The 19,863-nt window shown below is 37.8% G+C and overlaps 1 protein-coding gene across 1 annotated transcript; it reads left to right on the top strand.

Annotated features, from left to right (window-relative positions):
• Positions 1-2,657: 2,657 nt before the first annotated feature.
• Positions 2,658-16,313, top strand: LOC149026830 (protein CELLULOSE SYNTHASE INTERACTIVE 1-like). The gene is made up of 7 exons (XM_089156517.1): positions 2,658-2,826; positions 4,125-4,198; positions 5,332-8,395; positions 8,613-11,157; positions 13,701-14,155; positions 15,684-15,800; positions 15,919-16,313. Exons 2-7 carry the CDS (start codon positions 4,134-4,136, stop codon positions 16,057-16,059), a joined length of 6,387 nt encoding a protein of 2,128 aa, XP_089012643.1. The 5' UTR covers positions 2,658-2,826; positions 4,125-4,133; the 3' UTR covers positions 16,060-16,313.
• The last annotated feature ends 3,550 nt before the right edge of the window (positions 16,314-19,863 follow it).

Genomic DNA, 19,863 nt, shown 5'->3' with positions numbered 1-19,863 from the left:
GTTGAAAAACCCTCTAGCTTCTTTCTTGCCATATGAAATGGCAATATATAATGAAAACATAAGGAAACCATTTAGATTTGGATTTATCCAAAAGTGAGCATAAGTTATGACACTAGCTCAGGAGTGATGAATCATTCCAATTTACTGTACGTAGCCCCAGTGGTCATGCTGCATAAATTCTTTTCACCCAGTCACATTATATAAAGACATGCTAGATTGATTCACTTTCCATCCTGCATAAGACAAATTTTGGTTGAATGTTTGACCATTGAACTATTTTTGCCTCAACCGGTAGTTCTGCATTCAATACACGCTAAAATAAAACCTTAAACTAGGTGGATTGATAGTTTTCACATTTGTTTCCACCATTCCGTAAAATTGGTTTTCATGGGGTACGAAATGACGTTTGATTACTTCACGAAAAAGCCCTTCTGATCGTGAATTCTCCACTTGAAGATAGTAAAGATGATCGTGAGTCACATTGGTCCGAAAGAGAAATTGGCATTGTTACACCGGGATAGGGTTGGGGGAAGGTGAAGAGATCTCCCTATTGAGGTTTTGTATGTTGTTGAAAACTTCTGCCACAATTGCTTGTCGTGACCATATAGAAAACTCTTGTGTTGATGTCAGACTCTGTGTTTGTGTTGGTAACTAGGGATCAAACCATAAAGAGGTTTGTGTACTTGTTCCAACTTTGCGCATCACCGTTGTCTTTAGTTGATGAATGATACTCGGGATACTATTCCATATCCATGATCCCCTCTTTGCACATACTTTAGGATCGAAAATGGATTGATCCCTAAAGTATCTGGCCTTAAGAACACGTACCCACAAAGCATCTAGTTGGGATAGTATTTTTCATCATTGTTTTAGTAATAGAGCAGAGTTATAATCCTCCATTCTTTTAAATCCTATTCCTCCTAATGCTTTTGGCTTGCAGTATCTCCTCCATGCAATGAGGTTCAACTGTTTTTTCTTGTTAGGTTGTCCGTTCCAAAATTGTTGACAAATAACATCTATTTTCACACATATTGTCTTTTTGAATCTTAGGCACTACATTTGATATAGAGCCATTGATTGCAATGCCGCTTGCATCAATACACCCCTTCGCACAAAAAAAAGATTTGTTGCCTTCCAGCATGCCATCTTCTTAATCATTCGGTTCAGCACATTTTGCAAGATTTTTTTGCCTTTCCTTTTCTAGCCATCAGCTTAGTACCTAGATTATGTTTGTTTCTCCTCTTATTTCTAATACCTTTAGGATGTAAAGTATCGTATTTCTCTCTTCTCTAGGCACATTTCAGTTGAAAAGTACTCTACTTTTCTCAAAATTAATTTTCTACCCTGTCAAATCCGAAAAGAGTTTCAAAATTGCCTTTAAGGCTAACACTTCTTCTATGTCAGCTTTGCAAAAAGAGGAAAGTATTATCTAAAAAAAAAAAAAAGTGTGTATTTCTAGTGCCCCTCTTCCTATTTTGATGCCACTTAGGAATTTGACTGATTTGTACTCATCAAGTAGATGAGACAGAACCTCCATAATTAATAATAATAAAAAAAGGCATGGATTGAGGGGCACCCTTGTCGTAAGCCTCGTGATCCTGAAAACCAAGAGTAGGTGGATCCGTTGAGCTTCACGGAGAAGGTGAGGGATGAGATTAAAATGTCAATTAGCCTGCACCACTTATCATCAAACCCAATAAAATTAAATAATTTAATTAAAATGCCAATATCTATCATATTATAAGCCTTAGACATATCCATTTTAAAGGCAATAAAACATTTCTTACTTCGAGCTTTATGCATTAAATGGAAATTTTCATGAGCCTCTATGATATTATCCGTGATTAGTCTTCGAACTACAAAAGCCCCTTCATGAATATATTTACAAACACCAAATCTGTTAAACACATTTCAAGGGCATAATGGTCCGGAAAATGAGGATTAAGTGGTCTAAGTTGACCTCTTATAAATGATCCACGATATAGCCCGATGATTGGTTAAATATTTGCATAACATTGGATGATTATATATGATGACTTAACTCTTCATATTAATATTAGATGATTATATATTATATCTACGTTACTGTAAATGACACTGATAAAATATTGGATAATGTATTCAGTAGAAAAAATAATAATTGAGGTATTTATTAAAAATTTATAAAATATACCATCATGATGTGATAATCACGTGTACACGTATACAAAATATAGAAATGAGGTGTTAATATATATAATTCATGTCTCTACTTATTCAAAGAAAGATGATCTTTTGTCCTATAAAGTCTAAACAGAAGGCCAATCTCATATTATAAGCTTAATGATTTACAAGTGCTCCTAATCAGATTCTTAATTTTTTTTATGTAAAATTAATAGTTTTATTTTACAAGTTTTCCCTTTTCTTTAATTCAAAAAATCCTTTAAAATTATTTATGTGAGCTGAGCCGACAGAGAAGCTATGAAGCCGGAGCTTTAAAATTGTCGGCGATCACGTGCCAAACAAAAGGTCACTCTCCGATCCATCGACACAACAGTTGGAAATAGAGCGGATTATATTATTAAAATATAAGGATTTAATTTTTATGAAATTAAAAAATGAGGAGAAAATGTTGGGTTTTTTTAATTCTCCAGTGCAAACCGGGGGAAATTTTTTTTGCATATACTCTTTTATACTCTCAGTCCGACCAAACGAATCACTACAGCCTTCACATCACAATTCAGTAACCGTCTTCTTTCTTCTTTCTTCTTCTTCTGCAACAAGATGCTTGCATTGAAACCTTGATCTTCATTATTTCAAAGAATTGAAGAAGGGGAGGATTAGAAGGTGAGTAAATTGGATCTTTAACTCATTGCTTGCTTTCAGTTTCTTTTAATTGGTTGGATTTGTTGTTTGGATGGTTTTTTTTTTTACTTCGGATTATAAATGGGATGTATAATATCTCAGATTTCGTGTTGCTTATTTGGAATTCATCCGAGATATAATGCTAGCTTGACTGATTTTGGTTAGTGACTTGAATACTGGAGTCTATCCGAGATATAATACTAGAAAGACTGATCTGATCGTTCTGAGACTAACTGGAGTCACTTGTCAATTTTGGTGCTAATTCAGTTGAATTTCCTGAATCGATTCGGATTCAATGCAATCTATGAGTACTTCTCTATAGTCTTTGATCGAAGCTTTGTGCTCCCATTATGCTTTGGAAATCGAACGGATAAGTTAAAAAGGATTTCATTTGGCTGGTCTCTAGATCCTTTAACATTGAGCAATTAAGCATTCTATCCGAGTCTGGTTAGATGTTCCTTTTCTTTATCCCATTACTGGATCGGTAGAAGCGTTTTTCTTCTTCTTCTTCTTCTTTTCACGACGAGATCTAGAAAAGTTATTCTCCAACTGCTGTATAGCTGGCGACACTAGCATGGGGTTTTCCCGCCAGCTATTCAACCATGGAGCTCCTGATCTTGTACGTTTCTGCCTTGACAAGTAACTCTATTAGTCGCCATTTTGTTCGAATTTACATTGGAAGAGCTTTCATCGATTACACTGTCTTCTGTGTTCATATAATGTATGACCCGTATTCATATAAATTTGAAACTTGGAGTCCTACTATGCTCCTTTGGATGTTTCAATTCCATTATTGATTTTCACATTGAACTGACGCCCCCTTCATAATCCAGTTTTAGCTTTCTCTTAGAAGATGGAAAGGAGCTTTAGTGTAAATTGGTCCAGGATAGGTCCTTAGGCACCTTGAAAAGTAGAACGCTATGTTTTAAATTATCAAATGGTGTAAAGCTATACGTTCCTGGTCTCTTCATCCAAATAATGGAAAGCAGCAGGTCGTAAGGTGATAAATCATTTGTTACTGTCAATGTCAAATGCCAATATATTGGTCGCTGAAAGTATGGCATGTATTATTTTGCTTCTTTTTCTTTTTTTTTCCTGGGTATTTTTGTGTGATTAATAAGTGCTATACAGAGTAAACTCGTTAATTGTAGAGAAAGTCAAACAATTGCCTTCAATGCAACTGCCACTGATATCCTGTAATCTTATCTTTGACAATTTTCTTATCCTTCTTTCTGTGATTGTTGATACCCACCCATCACAATATTCTTTTGTTATCCCAGGAAAGAAATATGGATCCAAAACTTCAAGATTTGGAGCCTCCAACTCCCCTATCGGTCATGAAGATGGGATTGAGGTATTTAAGGATTTTCCTGTATAATGTTTCCAGCTTTCATGATTTTTTTGTCTGTGACATACCACGAATTACTGTTTTCTGCTATATGTGAAAAATTAATGTCACCTGGTTGCTTTTAGGTTTCAGTTTATCTAGCTGCTGTGAAGAATTTTCCCACTTTATCTAGTTGCTGTGAAGAACTTTCTTAACTCTCTATAGCTATAAAATGAATATGTGGTATCAGACAACAAATCCTGTACTCCTGTGCATGTTCAGGTGTAAGTGAGTTGCTGTACTATGCAGTGCAGCAGTAGGGTTGGGGCAAAAGCATGAACAAGCCTACATTGTCATCTTGTATCTGGCATATAGGATCACCCAGTTAGGTGATCTATTGTGAATCACTGATGAGATTGGTGGAACTGTTAATTACTTTTATCTGCTGAATTGTCAGCCAAAATCAAGAGGAAGTTTTGTGCCTAAAAACTGAGGTGGCATGTAGTCTTGATTGGAGCATCAACAGAAGCAGCTTTAGACAAGAGAACATAAATGGATAAATCCTACTTCATTAATAGGTTAAAAGTTTGAGAAGAAAAATATATTTCATCTACTGGTACTTAGTTGCAAGTGATGACATGTTTTGAATGACCCTGAGATGACCGCCCGGGGGGGGGGGGAATGGTTTAAATATAGTTTTTGCTATAATATAAGGTTGAACTACACCCTGAACCTGGCCATAGGGTTGGACGTACCTAGCTTTTGCTCTAGATTCCATCTGGTTTCCTTTTTGACATAATCTCAGTGGAATCTGGATTAAAAAAAATCTAAGTGGAAGATTTTTGTCTTGGAATGTCAATCCATTCTGATTTACCAACATTGCTGTTACTATTTTTACCTGTTTGTTTTTTATTTCTCTTCTATAATATGAAGTGAAAGATTGAGTTCATTTCTTTTTTTGGGAGAATACTATATCCCTTGGAAAAACTGTGACAAATATGAAGCTTTACTTTTTGAGGCTTTATGATAGGCCATAGTTTATTTCCTTCCCAGAATAACTGGAAGAAATGAGTTTTAGCTTGAAATAATACATTTTGGTTAGGCTGGCGTAGGACTTATGATATCTGTAAATACAAGGTCTTACTTGAACTCAACTGTAGGGATAGAACCACCAGTATGGAGGACCCTGACGGGACATTAGCAAGTGTCGCCCAATGCATTGAGCAGTTGCGCTGGAGTTCGTCAACTCCGCAGGAGAAAGAAAATTCATTGAAGCAGTTACTGGACCTTATAAATACACGTGACAATGCCTTCAGTGCTGTTGGATCTCACTCTCAGGCAGTTCCAATACTTGTTTCTCTTCTTAGATCAGGATCACTTGGTGTGAAATTGCAGGCTGCTACTGTTTTAGGATCTCTTTGTAAGGAGGAGGAATTAAGGGTGAAAGTCTTGCTCGGGGGATGCATTCCACCATTGCTTGGTCTCCTACGTTCTAGCTCAGCTGAAGGTCAAATTGCAGCTGCAAAAGTTATCCATGCTGTCTCTCAAGGTGGAGCTGGGGATCATGTTGGTTCAAAGATATTCTCTACTGAAGGAGTTGTTCCAGTTCTTTGGGAGCAACTACAAAATGGTTCCAAGGCCGGGAACTTGGTTGATAACCTCCTTACTGGGGCTTTGAGAAACCTGTCCAGCTGCACCGAGGGATTCTGGTCATCAACAATTGAAGCAGGAGGAGTGGATATTTTGGTGAAGTTGCTCAAAAGCGGACAGTCAAGTACTCAAGCTAATGTTTGCTTTCTTCTTGCATGTATGATGATGGAAGATGCGTCTGTTTGTTCGAGGATCTTGGCTGCTGAAGCCACTAAGCAATTGCTGAAGCTTTTGGTGTCTGGTAATGAAGCCTCTGTCAGGGCAGAGGCTGCAGGTGCTTTAAAATCTTTATCTGGTCAGAGCAAAGAAGCAAGAAGCGAGATTGCTAAGTCAAATGGTATTCCTGCTTTAATAAATGCTACAATTGCTCCCTCTAAAGAATTCATGGAAGGCGAGTATGCACAAGCATTGCAAGAGAATGCAATGTGTGCTCTAGCAAATATCTCTGGTGGTTTATCATATGTCATCTCAAGCCTTGGAAAAAGTCTTGATTCGTGCACATCAACTGCGCAGACTGCTGACACATTAGGGGCTTTAGCTTCAGCTCTTATGATCTATGATAGCACTGCAGAAATGATTAGAGCCTCAGACCCTCTAATTATTGAGAAGGTATTGGTTAATCAGTTCAAGCCTAAGTTACCATTTCTTGTGCGGGAGCGCACCATTGAAGCCCTCGCAAGTTTGTATGGGAATGTTATCCTCTCCAACAAACTTGAAAACTCTGACGCAAAGCGTCTGCTTGTTGGTTTAATCACAATGGCGACCAATGAAGTCCAGGATCAGCTAATTAGGTCCCTTCTCATACTTTCCAATGAAGAAGACAGTCTATGGCGTGCGCTTCTGGGTCGTGAGGGAATTCAATTGTTGATATCACTTCTTGGCCTTTCATCTGAGCAACAGCAGGAATGTGCAGTTGCTCTGCTTTGCCTTCTATCAAATGAGAATGATGAAAGTAAATGGGCAATTACTGCAGCTGGTGGTATACCTCCACTTGTTCAAATTCTAGAGACAGGGTCTGCAAGAGCCAAAGAAGATGCTGCAACAATCCTTGGAAACCTATGCAACCACAGTGAAGATATACGAGCATGTGTTGAAAGTGCTGATGCAGTGCCAGCTTTGTTATGGCTGTTGAAGAATGGCAGCCAGAATGGGAAGGAGATTGCAGCGAAAACACTGAACCACCTTATCCATAAATCAGACACGGGGACGATCAGCCAACTCACAGCATTACTGATTAGCGATCTTCCTGAATCAAAGGTCTATATTTTGGATGCTCTGAAAAGTTTGCTTTCTGTGGCCCCCTTTAAGGACATAGTGCGTGAAGGCAGTGCTGCCAATGATGCAATTGAGACAGTGATTACACTTTTGACTTCAACAAAGGAAGAGACTCAAGCAAAGTCTGCATCAGTTCTAGCTGCACTCTTCCATTACCGGAAGGATTTGCGTGAAAGTGGTATTGCAGTTAAGGCTCTTCAGTTGGCCCTGAAGCTGTTAAATGTGGACTCTGAAAAAATCTTAGTCCAAGCATCATGCTGCCTAGCTGCGATCTTTCTTTCAATAACACAAAATCAGGATGTGGCTTCTGCTGCTAGGGAAGCACTGTCTCCATTAATTGTTCTAGCCAATTCTGTGGTTCTTGAAATTGCAGAACAAGCAACAAGAGCTTTGGCTAATCTTCTTTTGGATAATGAAATTTCGGAGAAAGCATTCCCTGAAGAAATTATTTTGCCTGCTACGAGGGTGTTGCAAGAAGGCACAGTTGATGGAAAAACTCATGCTGCAGCAGCTATTGCTCGCCTTCTCCAATATCGTTCAGTTGATCAAGTACTGTCTGATTGTGTCAATCGTGCTGGAACAGTTCTAGCATTAGTTGCTCTCCTGGAATCTGCTAGTGCTGAATCTGCTGCCACATCAGAAGCACTTGACGCACTTTCTTTGCTGTTTAGAACCGAAGGAAGTAAAGAGCATATCAAGCCTTCATGGACTGTCCTTGCTGAATGTCCTCATACCATTGCTCCAATAGTGTCATGTATAGCTGATGCAACTCCTTTGTTGCAGGAAAAAGCCATAGAAATATTGTCGAGGCTTTGCAGAGATCAACCTGATGTTCTTGGAGATAAAATTGCTAGTAGCTTGGGTTGCATATCATCAATTGCTAAAAGGGTCATCGACTCAAGAAGCTCCAAAGTTAAAGTTGGAGGAACTGCACTTATTATTTGTGCTGCAAAAGTTCATCATCAAAGGGTAATTGAATCCCTCAACGAATCAAACTCATGTAATTATCTCATCAACTCTCTTGTTGAAATGCTCAGGTCAAGGCAGTCATCTGGATTTACTCCCCCCAGGAACAATGAAAACAATGACAGGATAAGCATTTATAGGCATGCTAAAGAACCAACCAGACAAGGAGAGTCTGAAATTACCACATCAGTCATTTCTGGTGACAGTTTAGCTATATGGATGCTTTCTATACTTGCCTGCCATCATGGCGGGAGTAGAATTGGTATTATGGAGACTGGAGCAGTTGAAGTTCTTACTGAGAGGATTTCTCAGTGTTTGTCTCAAGCTATTCAGGTATTTCAAATATGATTTAGGACATTAAATAATATGTTTTGAAACCTCTTAATTATGGGTTTACTCTTGAGTATGTTATTGTCATTTATAGGTGATATTGTCTGTGCATTTCCATGACAAATTCTTTGTTATTACCCTTTATCTGGTCAGTCCTGCTACATGCCATTGATGCAGTGTTGAAGCATCTATTAATCTTTTGTGCATGTAATTTCTGCAGGGTGACTTTAGAGAATATACCAGTACATGGGTTTGTGCTTTACTGCTCGCAATATTGTTTCAAGATAGAGATATCATACGAGGACATGCAACCATGCGCTCGATACCTGTACTTGCAAGTTTGTTGAGATCGGAGGAGTCAGCAAACAGATATTTTGCTGCACAAGCAGTGGCAAGTCTTGTCTGTAATGGCAGCAGAGGGACTCTTCTGGCCGTTGCAAATTCAGGGGCTGCAGGTGGACTTATTTCCTTTCTCGGTTGTGCAGATGATGATATATGTGATCTATTGGAACTATCAGAAGAGTTTGCTTTGCTTCGCAATCCAGAGCAAGTTGCTTTGGAGAGGTTATTTAGAGTCGATGACATTAGAGTTGGTGCTACTTCTCGGAAAGCAATACCTGCTCTAGTTGATCTGTTAAAACCAATTCCAGATCGACCAGGAGCACCCTTTCTAGCTCTTGGACTCCTGACTCAGCTTGCAAAGGATAGTCCTCCAAACAAGATTGTAATGGTAGAATCAGGTGCTTTAGAAGCTCTGACCAAGTATCTTTCTCTTAGCCCACAGGATGCAACAGAAGAAGCAGCAACAGATTTACTTGGGATTCTGTTTGGCAGTGCTGAAATACGGAAACATGATGCTGCATTTGGTGCTGTCAATCAGTTGGTTGCTGTTTTGCGCCTTGGCGGAAGAGTGGCAAGGTACAGTGCTGCTAAAGCCTTGGAGAATCTGTTTTTGTCAGACCATATCAAGAACTCCGAAACTGCTCGACAAGCTGTTCAGCCCCTGGTGGAGATTCTCAACACTGGCATGGAGAAGGAGCAACATGCAGCTATTGCTGCATTGGTTAGGTTACTATGCGAAAGTCCATCTAAAGCCCTATCTGTTGCAGATGCTGAAATGAATGCAGTGGATGTTCTTTGTAGGATTCTTTCATCAAATTGTTCAATGGAACTGAAAAGAGATGCTGCTGAGTTATGTTATGTCCTTTTTGGAAATTCAAGAATCAGGTCTACAGTGGCTGCAACTCGCTGTGTTGAGCCTCTTATCTCTCTTCTTGCAACTGAATTTAGTCCTGCTCATCATTCAGTTGTCCATGCACTCGATAAGCTACTGGATGATGAGAATTTGGCAGAACTAGTTGCTGCAAATGGTGCTGTCATTCCCCTTGTTGGACTTCTTTATGGTAGAAACTACACCCTCCATGAGGCTATCTCAAAAGCTCTTGTAAAGTTAGGGAAAGATCGGCCTGCTTGTAAGATGGAAATGGTGAAAGCTGGGGTTGTTGAGAGCATACTAGATATCCTCCTTGAATCACCAGATTTTCTCTGTGCTGTACTTGCAGAACTACTTCGGATACTGACCAATAATGCTACCATTGCAAAGGGCCCTTCAGCAGCCAAAGTGGTTGAACCCCTTTTTCTCTTGTTATCAAGACCTGAATTCAGGCCCGATGGACAGCATAGTGCTTTACAGGTTCTTGTTAATATTTTGGAGCATCAGCAATGCCGTTCTGAATATAACTTGACTCCTCACCAAGCAATTGATCCTCTTATCCCTTTATTGGATTCTCCAACATCACCTGTGCAACAGCTGGCAGCTGAACTTCTCTCACATTTGCTCTTGGAAGAGCATCTCCAGAAGGACCCAATAACACAGCAGACGATTGGTCCACTCATACATGTTCTAGGGTCTGGTATACCTGTTTTGCAACAGAGGGCTATGAAAACTCTGGTGAGTATTGCATTAACATGGCCAAATGAAATTGCAAAAGAGGGTGGTGTCAGTGAGTTGTCAAAACTCATTTTACAAGTTGATCCTCCATTGCCTCATGCAATGTGGGAATCTGCTGCTTCTGTCTTAGGCAGTATCCTGCAGTTCAGCTCTCAATATTTTCTGGAAGTACCTGTTGCAGTGTTGGTAAAGTTGCTTCGATCAGGCACAGAAAGCACAATGATTGGTGCATTAAATGCTCTGCTTGTTTTGGAAAGTGATGATGCAACTAGTGCCTTAGCAATGGCTGAAAGTGGTGCTCTGGAGGCACTGGTGGAGCTCCTCAGGTCTCATCAATGTGAGGAAACTGCAGCAAGACTGCTGGAAGTATTGCTGAACAATGTTAAAGTCAGAGAAACAAAAGCTGCTAAATCTGTGATTTCACCCCTCTCCCAGTACCTTTTGGATCCACATACTCAAACGCAGCAAGCGAGGTTATTGGCTACCCTAGCTCTTGGTGATTTGTTTCAGAATGAGAGTCTTGCCCGGACTACAGATGCAGTTTCAGCTTGTAGAGCCCTAGTAAATCTGCTTGAAGACCAACCTTCAGAAGAAATGAAAGTTGTTGCTATTTGTGCCTTGCAAAATCTAGTTATGTACAATCGAGCAAATAAAAGAGCAGTTGCAGAAGCTGGGGGGGTTCAGGTTGTACTGGACCTCTTCAATGATAGTGACCCAGATACATCAGTCCAAGCAGCAATGTTCATTAAACTTCTCTTCTCCAACCATACGATTCAGGAGTATGCCTCAAGTGAAACAGTCTCTGCTCTAACTGGTTTGTCTTATTCCTTTCTGGCTTTTGTGAATCTCTGTCTGCTTTTGGTTACAGTAACATATATCACTAGTATGCATCTGATTAATGCCTGTGACGTTGGATAAAAACAAACACACTGGTCTTTCTGTGACTTAGAATTCTGCTAGAATCTTGTTTAGAAAAATAAACATAATTTCTTACTGAAAGCTTGCAGTTTATCTTACTCTTGCATTATCTTCTTCTTCTCACAAAAAGCCTTACCTTATCTATCTATGGGTATATAAATCCTCCTCAGCAATTCCATTTTTTGTAGGAGGGTGTTGAACATCTTCGACCATTGATGTGCTCTACATTAATTTTTTATCTTTTGTTATCCTCTGTTCCTAGAGTCTTCTAGCTGTCTTAGTTCAGGCATCAATTATGACTGTCAGTCTGTCATGGATTTCATTGTAAATGTTTAGATTTTCTTTCTTCATTCTTTTTGAACTCTAATAAGTATTTTATTTCTCTAAATTTTCTCTTTGCAAAATATACCATTCTCATGCTTACATAAGTAAAGCAAATCAGTCAGCCTTCCAGGCCCTGTCCAAGTAGGTAAACGAAATGACTGTTCGAATGGCCCCAAAGATGTCAACCACTTTTTTTTCTTCTTCTCCTGCTTTTGTGGGGTTAAGCCGCTGACACTGTTTGGCCCACTCCACACATACCTTTGGGTTCTCTAAGGATTGGCCTTGGTTTTTGAGATCCTTCTCTAATTTGATTGTTTGTGACTTGGGTGGCAAGTTGGTGTTCTGTGTAATGATCTCTCACTTATGGTAGGAGCGGAACCTTAGGGTCCCTGAACTTGATTTGGAGAGCTATCTGGTTTGATGTTTCTGCCAGGATTCAGTCCCTCCCTCAACCCCCCCCCCCCCAGTTTTGGATACTCCAAGGAGCTGCCTGTTGTTGCCTGGGGTTTAGGATCCTCTCTTTGTCCAGCTAGTCAGTTGTAGCTCCCCCATGTTCTCTTCTCTTTTGTATAGTCATTTCTCTCCCTTCTTGGGGCTTTGGTAATGAATTCTTCACTCATCCCCCCCCAAAAAAAAAAAAAGACTATTTGCTTATACTGACACCAACTTGCAACTGGGCTACAAGAAGGTATTTAGCTTTCTTCTGTTTGTTTTAGTTCAGATGATGACAAAAATGAAATTTTATATAAATGTCTCAAGTCATAGAAGCATAGCAAGCCACAATTGGCATGAATAGTTATGCAATTATGTTTCAGTCCCTCAGCAGAAAATGTTATCTGCCATGCTTTTGTTTTACTGTCTTTGCAGTATCCAAACTGGTAATGCACCTCAGTTAAATGTATATAACTGGATGGAGAATGTTTCCTTTGATCCTTGTATGAGCTCAATATGTCAGACTTTAGATAAGTTAAGGTAGCTTTCTGCATGCTAGTGCTTTGGAGTGTGTGAATTTTCTGCATGCTAATGCTTTGGAGTGTGTGAATTACTCCATATTGAAGATTCTTTGAAAATGGAGTAAGGCCTTTCTGGTTGTCCACTGAATTTGCTTAGATAGCTAACTGCATAAAGAATGTGAAATGAAAAATAACTTTAACTTTTTGGGGGGTTTCTTTTATTATTCCTATTTCTGATTCAACAGTATATCTTATGTTGATGCTATAAATTTGGACCGAACCTGGTGTCGGTTGATAAGTTCAGACTGCATTCATCCCCAAAAAAAGAAGAAGTCAAGGCTTGGCAGTGTGTCTGCTGTTTTGTTAAGACTGGATTCCATCCGAAGACCTCTCTAGTAGCTACAACCAACTGAGGTCCTGGCTGCCAGGCTGGCACCTTCAACCCATTCTGTTAGGTTAAAAAAATAAGAAGAAGATAAGGACCAAATAGTCAAGAATATCTGTATCTCCTTCCATTTTAAGATGGTTCTTTCGGGTAAATTTTACAATAGGTCCTCAGGCTAATTAAACGTACATGAATACTGAAGAATAGAACATATCTAGGAAAAGTAACCAAATGAACTGTTGTTTCCTCTCTTTTCTTGTATGTCCAATGTCAGGAGGATAACATATCTACATTCCTTGAGACATTGATTTCTTTTTCTTTTGGAGTTTTTTTTTTTTTTTTTTTTTTTTTTGTGGGGGGGGGGGGGGGGGTAATCATGAGATATACCATCCTTGCTCCTGATCTGCAGTCAGTTCAGTATGCCATTCTTTATGCATCCCTGTTAACACTTTGGGGGGGGGGGGGGGAAATGCTAACGAGAGGAAATACCAACTATTGTACCCTTTGCATTTACTTGCAAATTTGGCCAGTCAGTCTCAGGTTGTAAAAGTTTATATGGTGATAGTTGCTATTTGTCTCAGGTTATAAAAATTTATATGGTGATAGTTGCTATTTAATCCTCCTGGTCTAAAATTTTTATAATAAAATTAGGGAACCATGAATAGTTTGATAATTGTATCTTTGTCACATGAGACCTATGCATATCCTTTGTGAAGTAACTGATGTTCCTTACGTTATTCTGTTTAACTTTTCTGATGTTTAACCGGTGTCCTGCAGCTGCCATTCAGAATGATTCAGTGGCCACTGGAAGTGTGAACGAGGAATATCTGAAGGCTCTAAATGCACTCTTTAATAACCTTCCACGCTTGAGAGCTACTGAGGCTGCCACACTAAGTATTCCTCATCTGGTCACAGCACTCAAGACAGGGACTGAGGCAACCCAAGAGGCAGCCATGGATTCACTTTTCCTTCTGAGGCAAGCTTGGTCAGCATGCCCTGCTGAAGTCTCCCAAGCTCAATCAGTTGCTGCTGCAGAGGCAATACCTTTGCTCCAATATTTGATCCATTCTGGGGCCCCTCGGTTTCAGGAGAAGGCAGAACTCCTTTTGCAGTCTTTGCCAGGGACGTTACTGGTAATTATAAAGCGTGGTAACAATTTTAAACAGTCAGTGGGGAGCCCAAGTGTCTACTGTAAGCTCACACTAGGCAACACTCCTCCAAGGCAAACCAAGGTATGTTACATGCAAACCCTTATATGCATTTCCATTCTGACAGGTAGAACAACTTTCTGAATGCATGGTTATTGACTTGTAATCAATACTGACTTGTAATCAATACTGATTGCAGTTATACCTGCATTCTCAAACTGAAATGTAAAACATGTAAGATACGGATTCAATTTTTTTAGGATTTCAACCACAGCCAACTATCCAAAAAAAAGGACTAATTCATAGTCATTGGTTCCCTTATATCTACTTTTGCATTCGGATCCCATCTGCTGCCATAAAATAGAATTTTGCATCAACAATATGACTTTAAAAGGTTTCAAAAAGTTGTATTTTTCTGGTATAAACTACACTTAATGCAACTTATGACACAATAAGTGGAATTTAAGTGGACTGGACATAATAATGCATTATTAGGTGTGTAGTGGTCCATCTAGTCCATATGCATGTGGTTGGTTTTGATGTACTCATGTTTAGCAGCTTAGAAATCTCTTGATGCCATAAACCTTGCTGGTTGGTATTATCGTACGGTCTGCAGACCATAATAGCTGTCCCGGTGATTAGGCAGCCCTAGGTGTTTTTTCCTTTTTGTCTGGGGGATTTCTTTTCTTGGAGGGGGGGGGGTGTGGTGTAACCTCGGGAACAAGGATTCTGCCTAGGCTTGCAGTATATAGATAATTTTATATTAGAAGCAGTTTCAATGCAATGTTGCTATATGATATAATTCTACCAGTAACGACTAAATAGGAGAAAAAAGACCCACATAAATGAAAAATAGGATGTAATACAAACATACTCATTAAAAAAATAATAATAAATAAATAAATAAAATTTAACCGAAATAAAATTGAATTCTCACCTTTTTCCAAAGAAAAGCTCAAATGGCTAGACACGCTGCAGATTTTCAATGGTTCGTCAACCACATTTCTGGTCTTTGTTGACTTAAGAGATTGAAGCTTGTTCTCCCATCCTCAATTGTGAGTTGTGAGAGAAGAGTGGTTAAATCTAGAAAAGGTAATAAACTTAAGATGAGGTTTATATTGGCAGCAAACTAAAGCTAGATATACATAGGTAGCAAGATCAAATTATTTATTTCATCCCTAAAAGTAAGAAGATAGGTTGAATGTAATAACTAGTTTCCTTTTCTTTCCCCAGAATGCTAAATTAACTACAGGGAAACCCATGATTCCGCAACAAGTCAACAACTATCTGTTGTTGAGCACACATATTGACCTACTTTACATCTCAATGTGCAAGACAATGTCTCGTGACATGGACTTGAGCTTTAAAATATTTCCATTTTGTCTTCAATTTGAGGTAGCAAATTATGGGGCCCATTATGTTACAGAAGCCTAGTTTTGAATGCTGACATTAAAATTCATTATGATTACTGAAAAGCATATTCCATTTGCCGTAAGTTTCTTATTGAAATGCAAAAGATGAAAAAGAAAAAGAAGAAGATAGTAGCATATTTTCTACATGTACATTCTTAATTGGTTGTAACTATATTTGTGACTGCCTGCTTGCTTTTCAGATTGTATCAACTGGGCCTACCCCTGAGTGGGATGAGAGCTTCGCATGGGCATTTGATAGTCCTCCAAAAGGACAGAAACTTCATATCTCGTGCAAGAATAAGAGCAAAATTGGAAAGGTCAGTGATCCCTGAAGGAGTTGCACAGCCAACTCCCTCCCCTGGGGGTGTTCTTGTATCTTCTTCTCTTATTGCTTGGATTGGTTACTGACTTCCAGTTCATTCCTTTATGCTGCAGAGCTCTTTCGGTAAAGTAACAATCCTGATTGACCAAGTCCTGGTGCTCGGGACAGTTGCGGGAGAGTACACCCTCCTTCCACAAAGCAAAAGTGGGCCCTCTAGGAACCTGGAAATTGAATTCGTATGGTCCAACAAATAGTGACCTTATTGGTTGCTTCTTTTAGTTGTAGTTTTGAGTGTGAAAGTAAAGATATAACAAACAGAGAATGATTTTCTTTTGTATTATCAGTTGCACAGTTGCATTGTACATAGTCAAGAATTTGTTCTCCATAAATGTATCTTTTTGTTTAGGGCAGGTTGTTTGATTCATTCTTTTTGTATTCTTTAAAGTTAATTCTGTTTCCACATTCACTAGAAATGAAGAGTGTGGTGAGAAAATGTTGATTTCTTGTACTTGTGGTTCTTTTTTTCTGGGATTTTGTTCTTGGGATCTGTTCTCTACTTTCTTCTGCTGAGTTATAAGCTTCAAGAATTTTAGGTACATTTTTTATGGTGGACGGATTATATATTTCCTCTTCTAATAATATTTGTATGATTAATTGTCTTGTATTTTCAGCTATATTTCAAAGTTTTGTGACAGCAGGTTTTTGGCCCGGAAGGCATTGTCATTAATATGTGAGACTTTAGGGTTTTCTTCTACCTCATGGTTACAATATCAGTTAGAAGTCTTCAATGAGTTTGTATATTTCCTGCTGCATAAATGTTTTTTTTTTCTTTCTTGGTACAAAGGGGCCAGGGGATTTGGGATATTAAAACGTTTCAACAAGAGTCAAACTCACAATCTCTTCACTAAGAGGTGTTGGTTTTACTATTAGAATAGCTCTGCTTTGGCTGTATAAATGCCTTTAATTACTCAAAAAGAGTTCCAGAATCAAAGTCTGAGCGAGAAATTCACACTATTGATTGAAATATGAAAGGCATGCTTGTACATTTATGGCAGAGATCATGGTTGCAATTGAGTTTGATGTTCGACCGATAGGTCTTTGACCAAAAATAAAGTTTATCAAGTGCCTGAATAGTATTTTTCCATTTTATTTCTCATCATATGCCAAGCTTCTGGATTAGATTGCTTTACCTGAATGATTGATTGAGCTTCATCATTGACCCACCAAGTTTCCTTTTCATTAACAGTTTAGCTATACTAAAAATTAAATAAAAAACGAGGTATGATTTAGATACAAAATTGTTTTTTTTTGGGTAAATTACATTAAAGTATTTTAAGTCTAGAGAAAATCATGTGTTTACGAATTACAAATGCCATTTTTTTAAAACAAACATTTTTTATACAAAAAAAAAATTCAGGATGTCTCAAAATATATAGCAAAAATCATAACTAAAAAATATTTCAAGTTGGCAAAGACACCTCAAAATATCTTTTAAAATAGGACAATGGTACATTCCATTAGTATAATCTATTAGGGCCTGTTTGGTTACTTGAATCCAAAGATTTAAAATCTCTTATTTCATGAATCTGAGAATTATACTTGTTTGGTTGTAAAAATCTCTACATTCATAAAATCTAGAGATTCACCTTTTTATGCTAAAAACGTGAATCTGTAGATTTATGGGTAAGGGGTGAAATCTAGATATTTCAAAAAAGCTACTCATTTGCAGATTCACAAAAATCACGTGGATCAAATAGTTTTTTAGGATGAATCCACAGATTTCATTCCACAACCAAACATTTAATTTTATAAATTATGACTCCATAGATTTGAAATCTTCAGACTCATTTGACCAAAATGGCCCTTAACTAATTATTAGATAATTCAAAATTCTTAAATTGTCTTTAATGTATTGTGACTTTATAGTATTATTCTTAACCACTTGTCTATAATTTTTATTATTTTTTTATTATCATTTTACAATATTGCCTTTACTGAAATTTACAAATCTCTACTAATAGCATATTGTTTTTAAAAACAAAACAAAAAAAGTCATCTATCGAAAATAGGAGGGAACAAAACTCGAAGAAAATGAGAGGGAAATATACTACTTCCTACTTGTTTAGGAGGTGGGTTTCATATACAATTTAATTTAGAAAACCATACAATCAACTACTCTAACTGAAACATCCAAGTCGAGGTTGATCACAATTGATTATATTCGAAATCAATCCATTCTCCCCATCTTCTTTTGTTCTTTTTTCTTAATTGATTTAGATAATCAATACTCACATATGAAAGAATATAACATATATGGCTCTGAGTTCTCCTTATAAGTAGTAATAAAATTGACCAGTGAACTGTAAAACCCTTGTCTTCAGATCCCCAACACCATGAAAAACTAGACGGCAAAGCTCCAAATGGAGAAAAATAAAAAGTTTTAATAATGTTCCACCTGAGTACAAAAACTCCTCTTCTCCTATGGTAGTTGATCTTATTATTTTTATCCTTTTCTGGTGCTCTCCATTGCTAAGGAAAATAGAAAGCAGAAAAGAAGATGATCAATCATGAAATATATTTTATTGAAAAAAAAAAATCATGAAATGTATTTGATAGATAAAAAAACCAGTAGATTATTCTTTTACATGACAAAAAATTATAAATCATGATGGGGATGAAGAAAAACTTAGGGGTATATTGGTATTTATAAGTTTTTTTTTTTTTTTTTTTTTTAAAAGAAAATTTTCATTAAATAAAGGGACAAATTGCCACCTAGACACCCTGATTACAAAGATCAAGGAGCCAAGGAGAGGAAATAGGTCAAACCGTCTTGTTTGCCAAAGACACGGTCATCCTAGCTAAGGAATGAGCAACTGAATTAGCTTTCCTAAAAATATACTTAACCACAAAATCCACCCAAAGAGAACAAATATATTGAATGTCTTCAATGAGGGGGCCCACTTCAAGAAGCGGGGATCTCCTGATTAATCATGCGAACAAGAGACATATTGTCTATCTCAACAATTACCTCGCTAAAACCACATTCCATCACAGCTACCAAACCTTCTAAGACACCAGTAGCTTCGCCCACTAAAACTGATTGAGACTGACATGGTATAGATAGAGCCAAAAGGGGGGCACCACTAGAATCACGAGCAGTTCAATTTTAGCTGACCAACAGGAAGGGAAGTCCAAAAGTGACATCTCAATCTAATTGCAAAAGGCGCAGGAAAGCCAAGAGAAATCACAGTTCAATTTCAGTTGACCAACAGGAAGGGAAGTTCAAAAGTGACATCTCAATCTAATTGCAGAAGGTGCAGGAGAGTTCTTGATTTGAGCAGAAGAAAACTCTGCGTGAGCCTTCAAAGCTTTATTCACAACTATACCTGAGTCCCAATTAATACCCCTGAAGATCAATTCATTACGTGCAAGCCAAATAGACCAACACACCATAAAAGCCAACCCCAGCATATCCTTCTTGACCAAGCTATTAGGTAGGCTAAGTAATCGCCACTATTGGTATTTATAAGTTACAATGTTTAAAATAAGTAAAATCATAATGTTAATTTTTAGTAAAAAATAGTATTTAAGATATATTTGTCTATTAATCTCGTTCAATTCACAATTCTAACGGATAAAGGTAGTTGCTATCTTAAAAGATATTTTGAGATGTTTCAGCCAACTTTAAATATTTTACGGTGTTTCTGATTTTTGCTCTATGTTTTAGAGTGTTCTTGAAAAATATTCTTTTATATATTGAAAATAAGAATATTACATAATAAATCATCAAGAATAGTCGAACATAAGACATCTTCACCTAGAGGAGTAAGTTTTAAGTTTTACAAACTGAGCAATCCTCCGATCGTGGTTACCAATATCAATTGGTAATCGTTGATTCCAATCTTAATTATTTGCCCTTGGATGGGAATCGGAGTTGGTTGAGTTTTTTTTTTGGGTTCAAAGTGGCTTTATTAAGTCGGGGATGAGGATATTAATATGCGTCAGCAAGAGTTGAATATATGACTTATTCATTAAAAAAATGTTTATTTCACCACAAG

Source organism: Hakea prostrata, chromosome 1, assembly GCF_041222555.1.
Source record: "Hakea prostrata isolate BN-2017 chromosome 1, UWA_Hpros_2, whole genome shotgun sequence".
Lineage (NCBI taxonomy): Eukaryota > Viridiplantae > Streptophyta > Magnoliopsida > Proteales > Proteaceae > Hakea > Hakea prostrata.
This window is presented reverse-complemented; position numbering and strand designations above follow the sequence as displayed.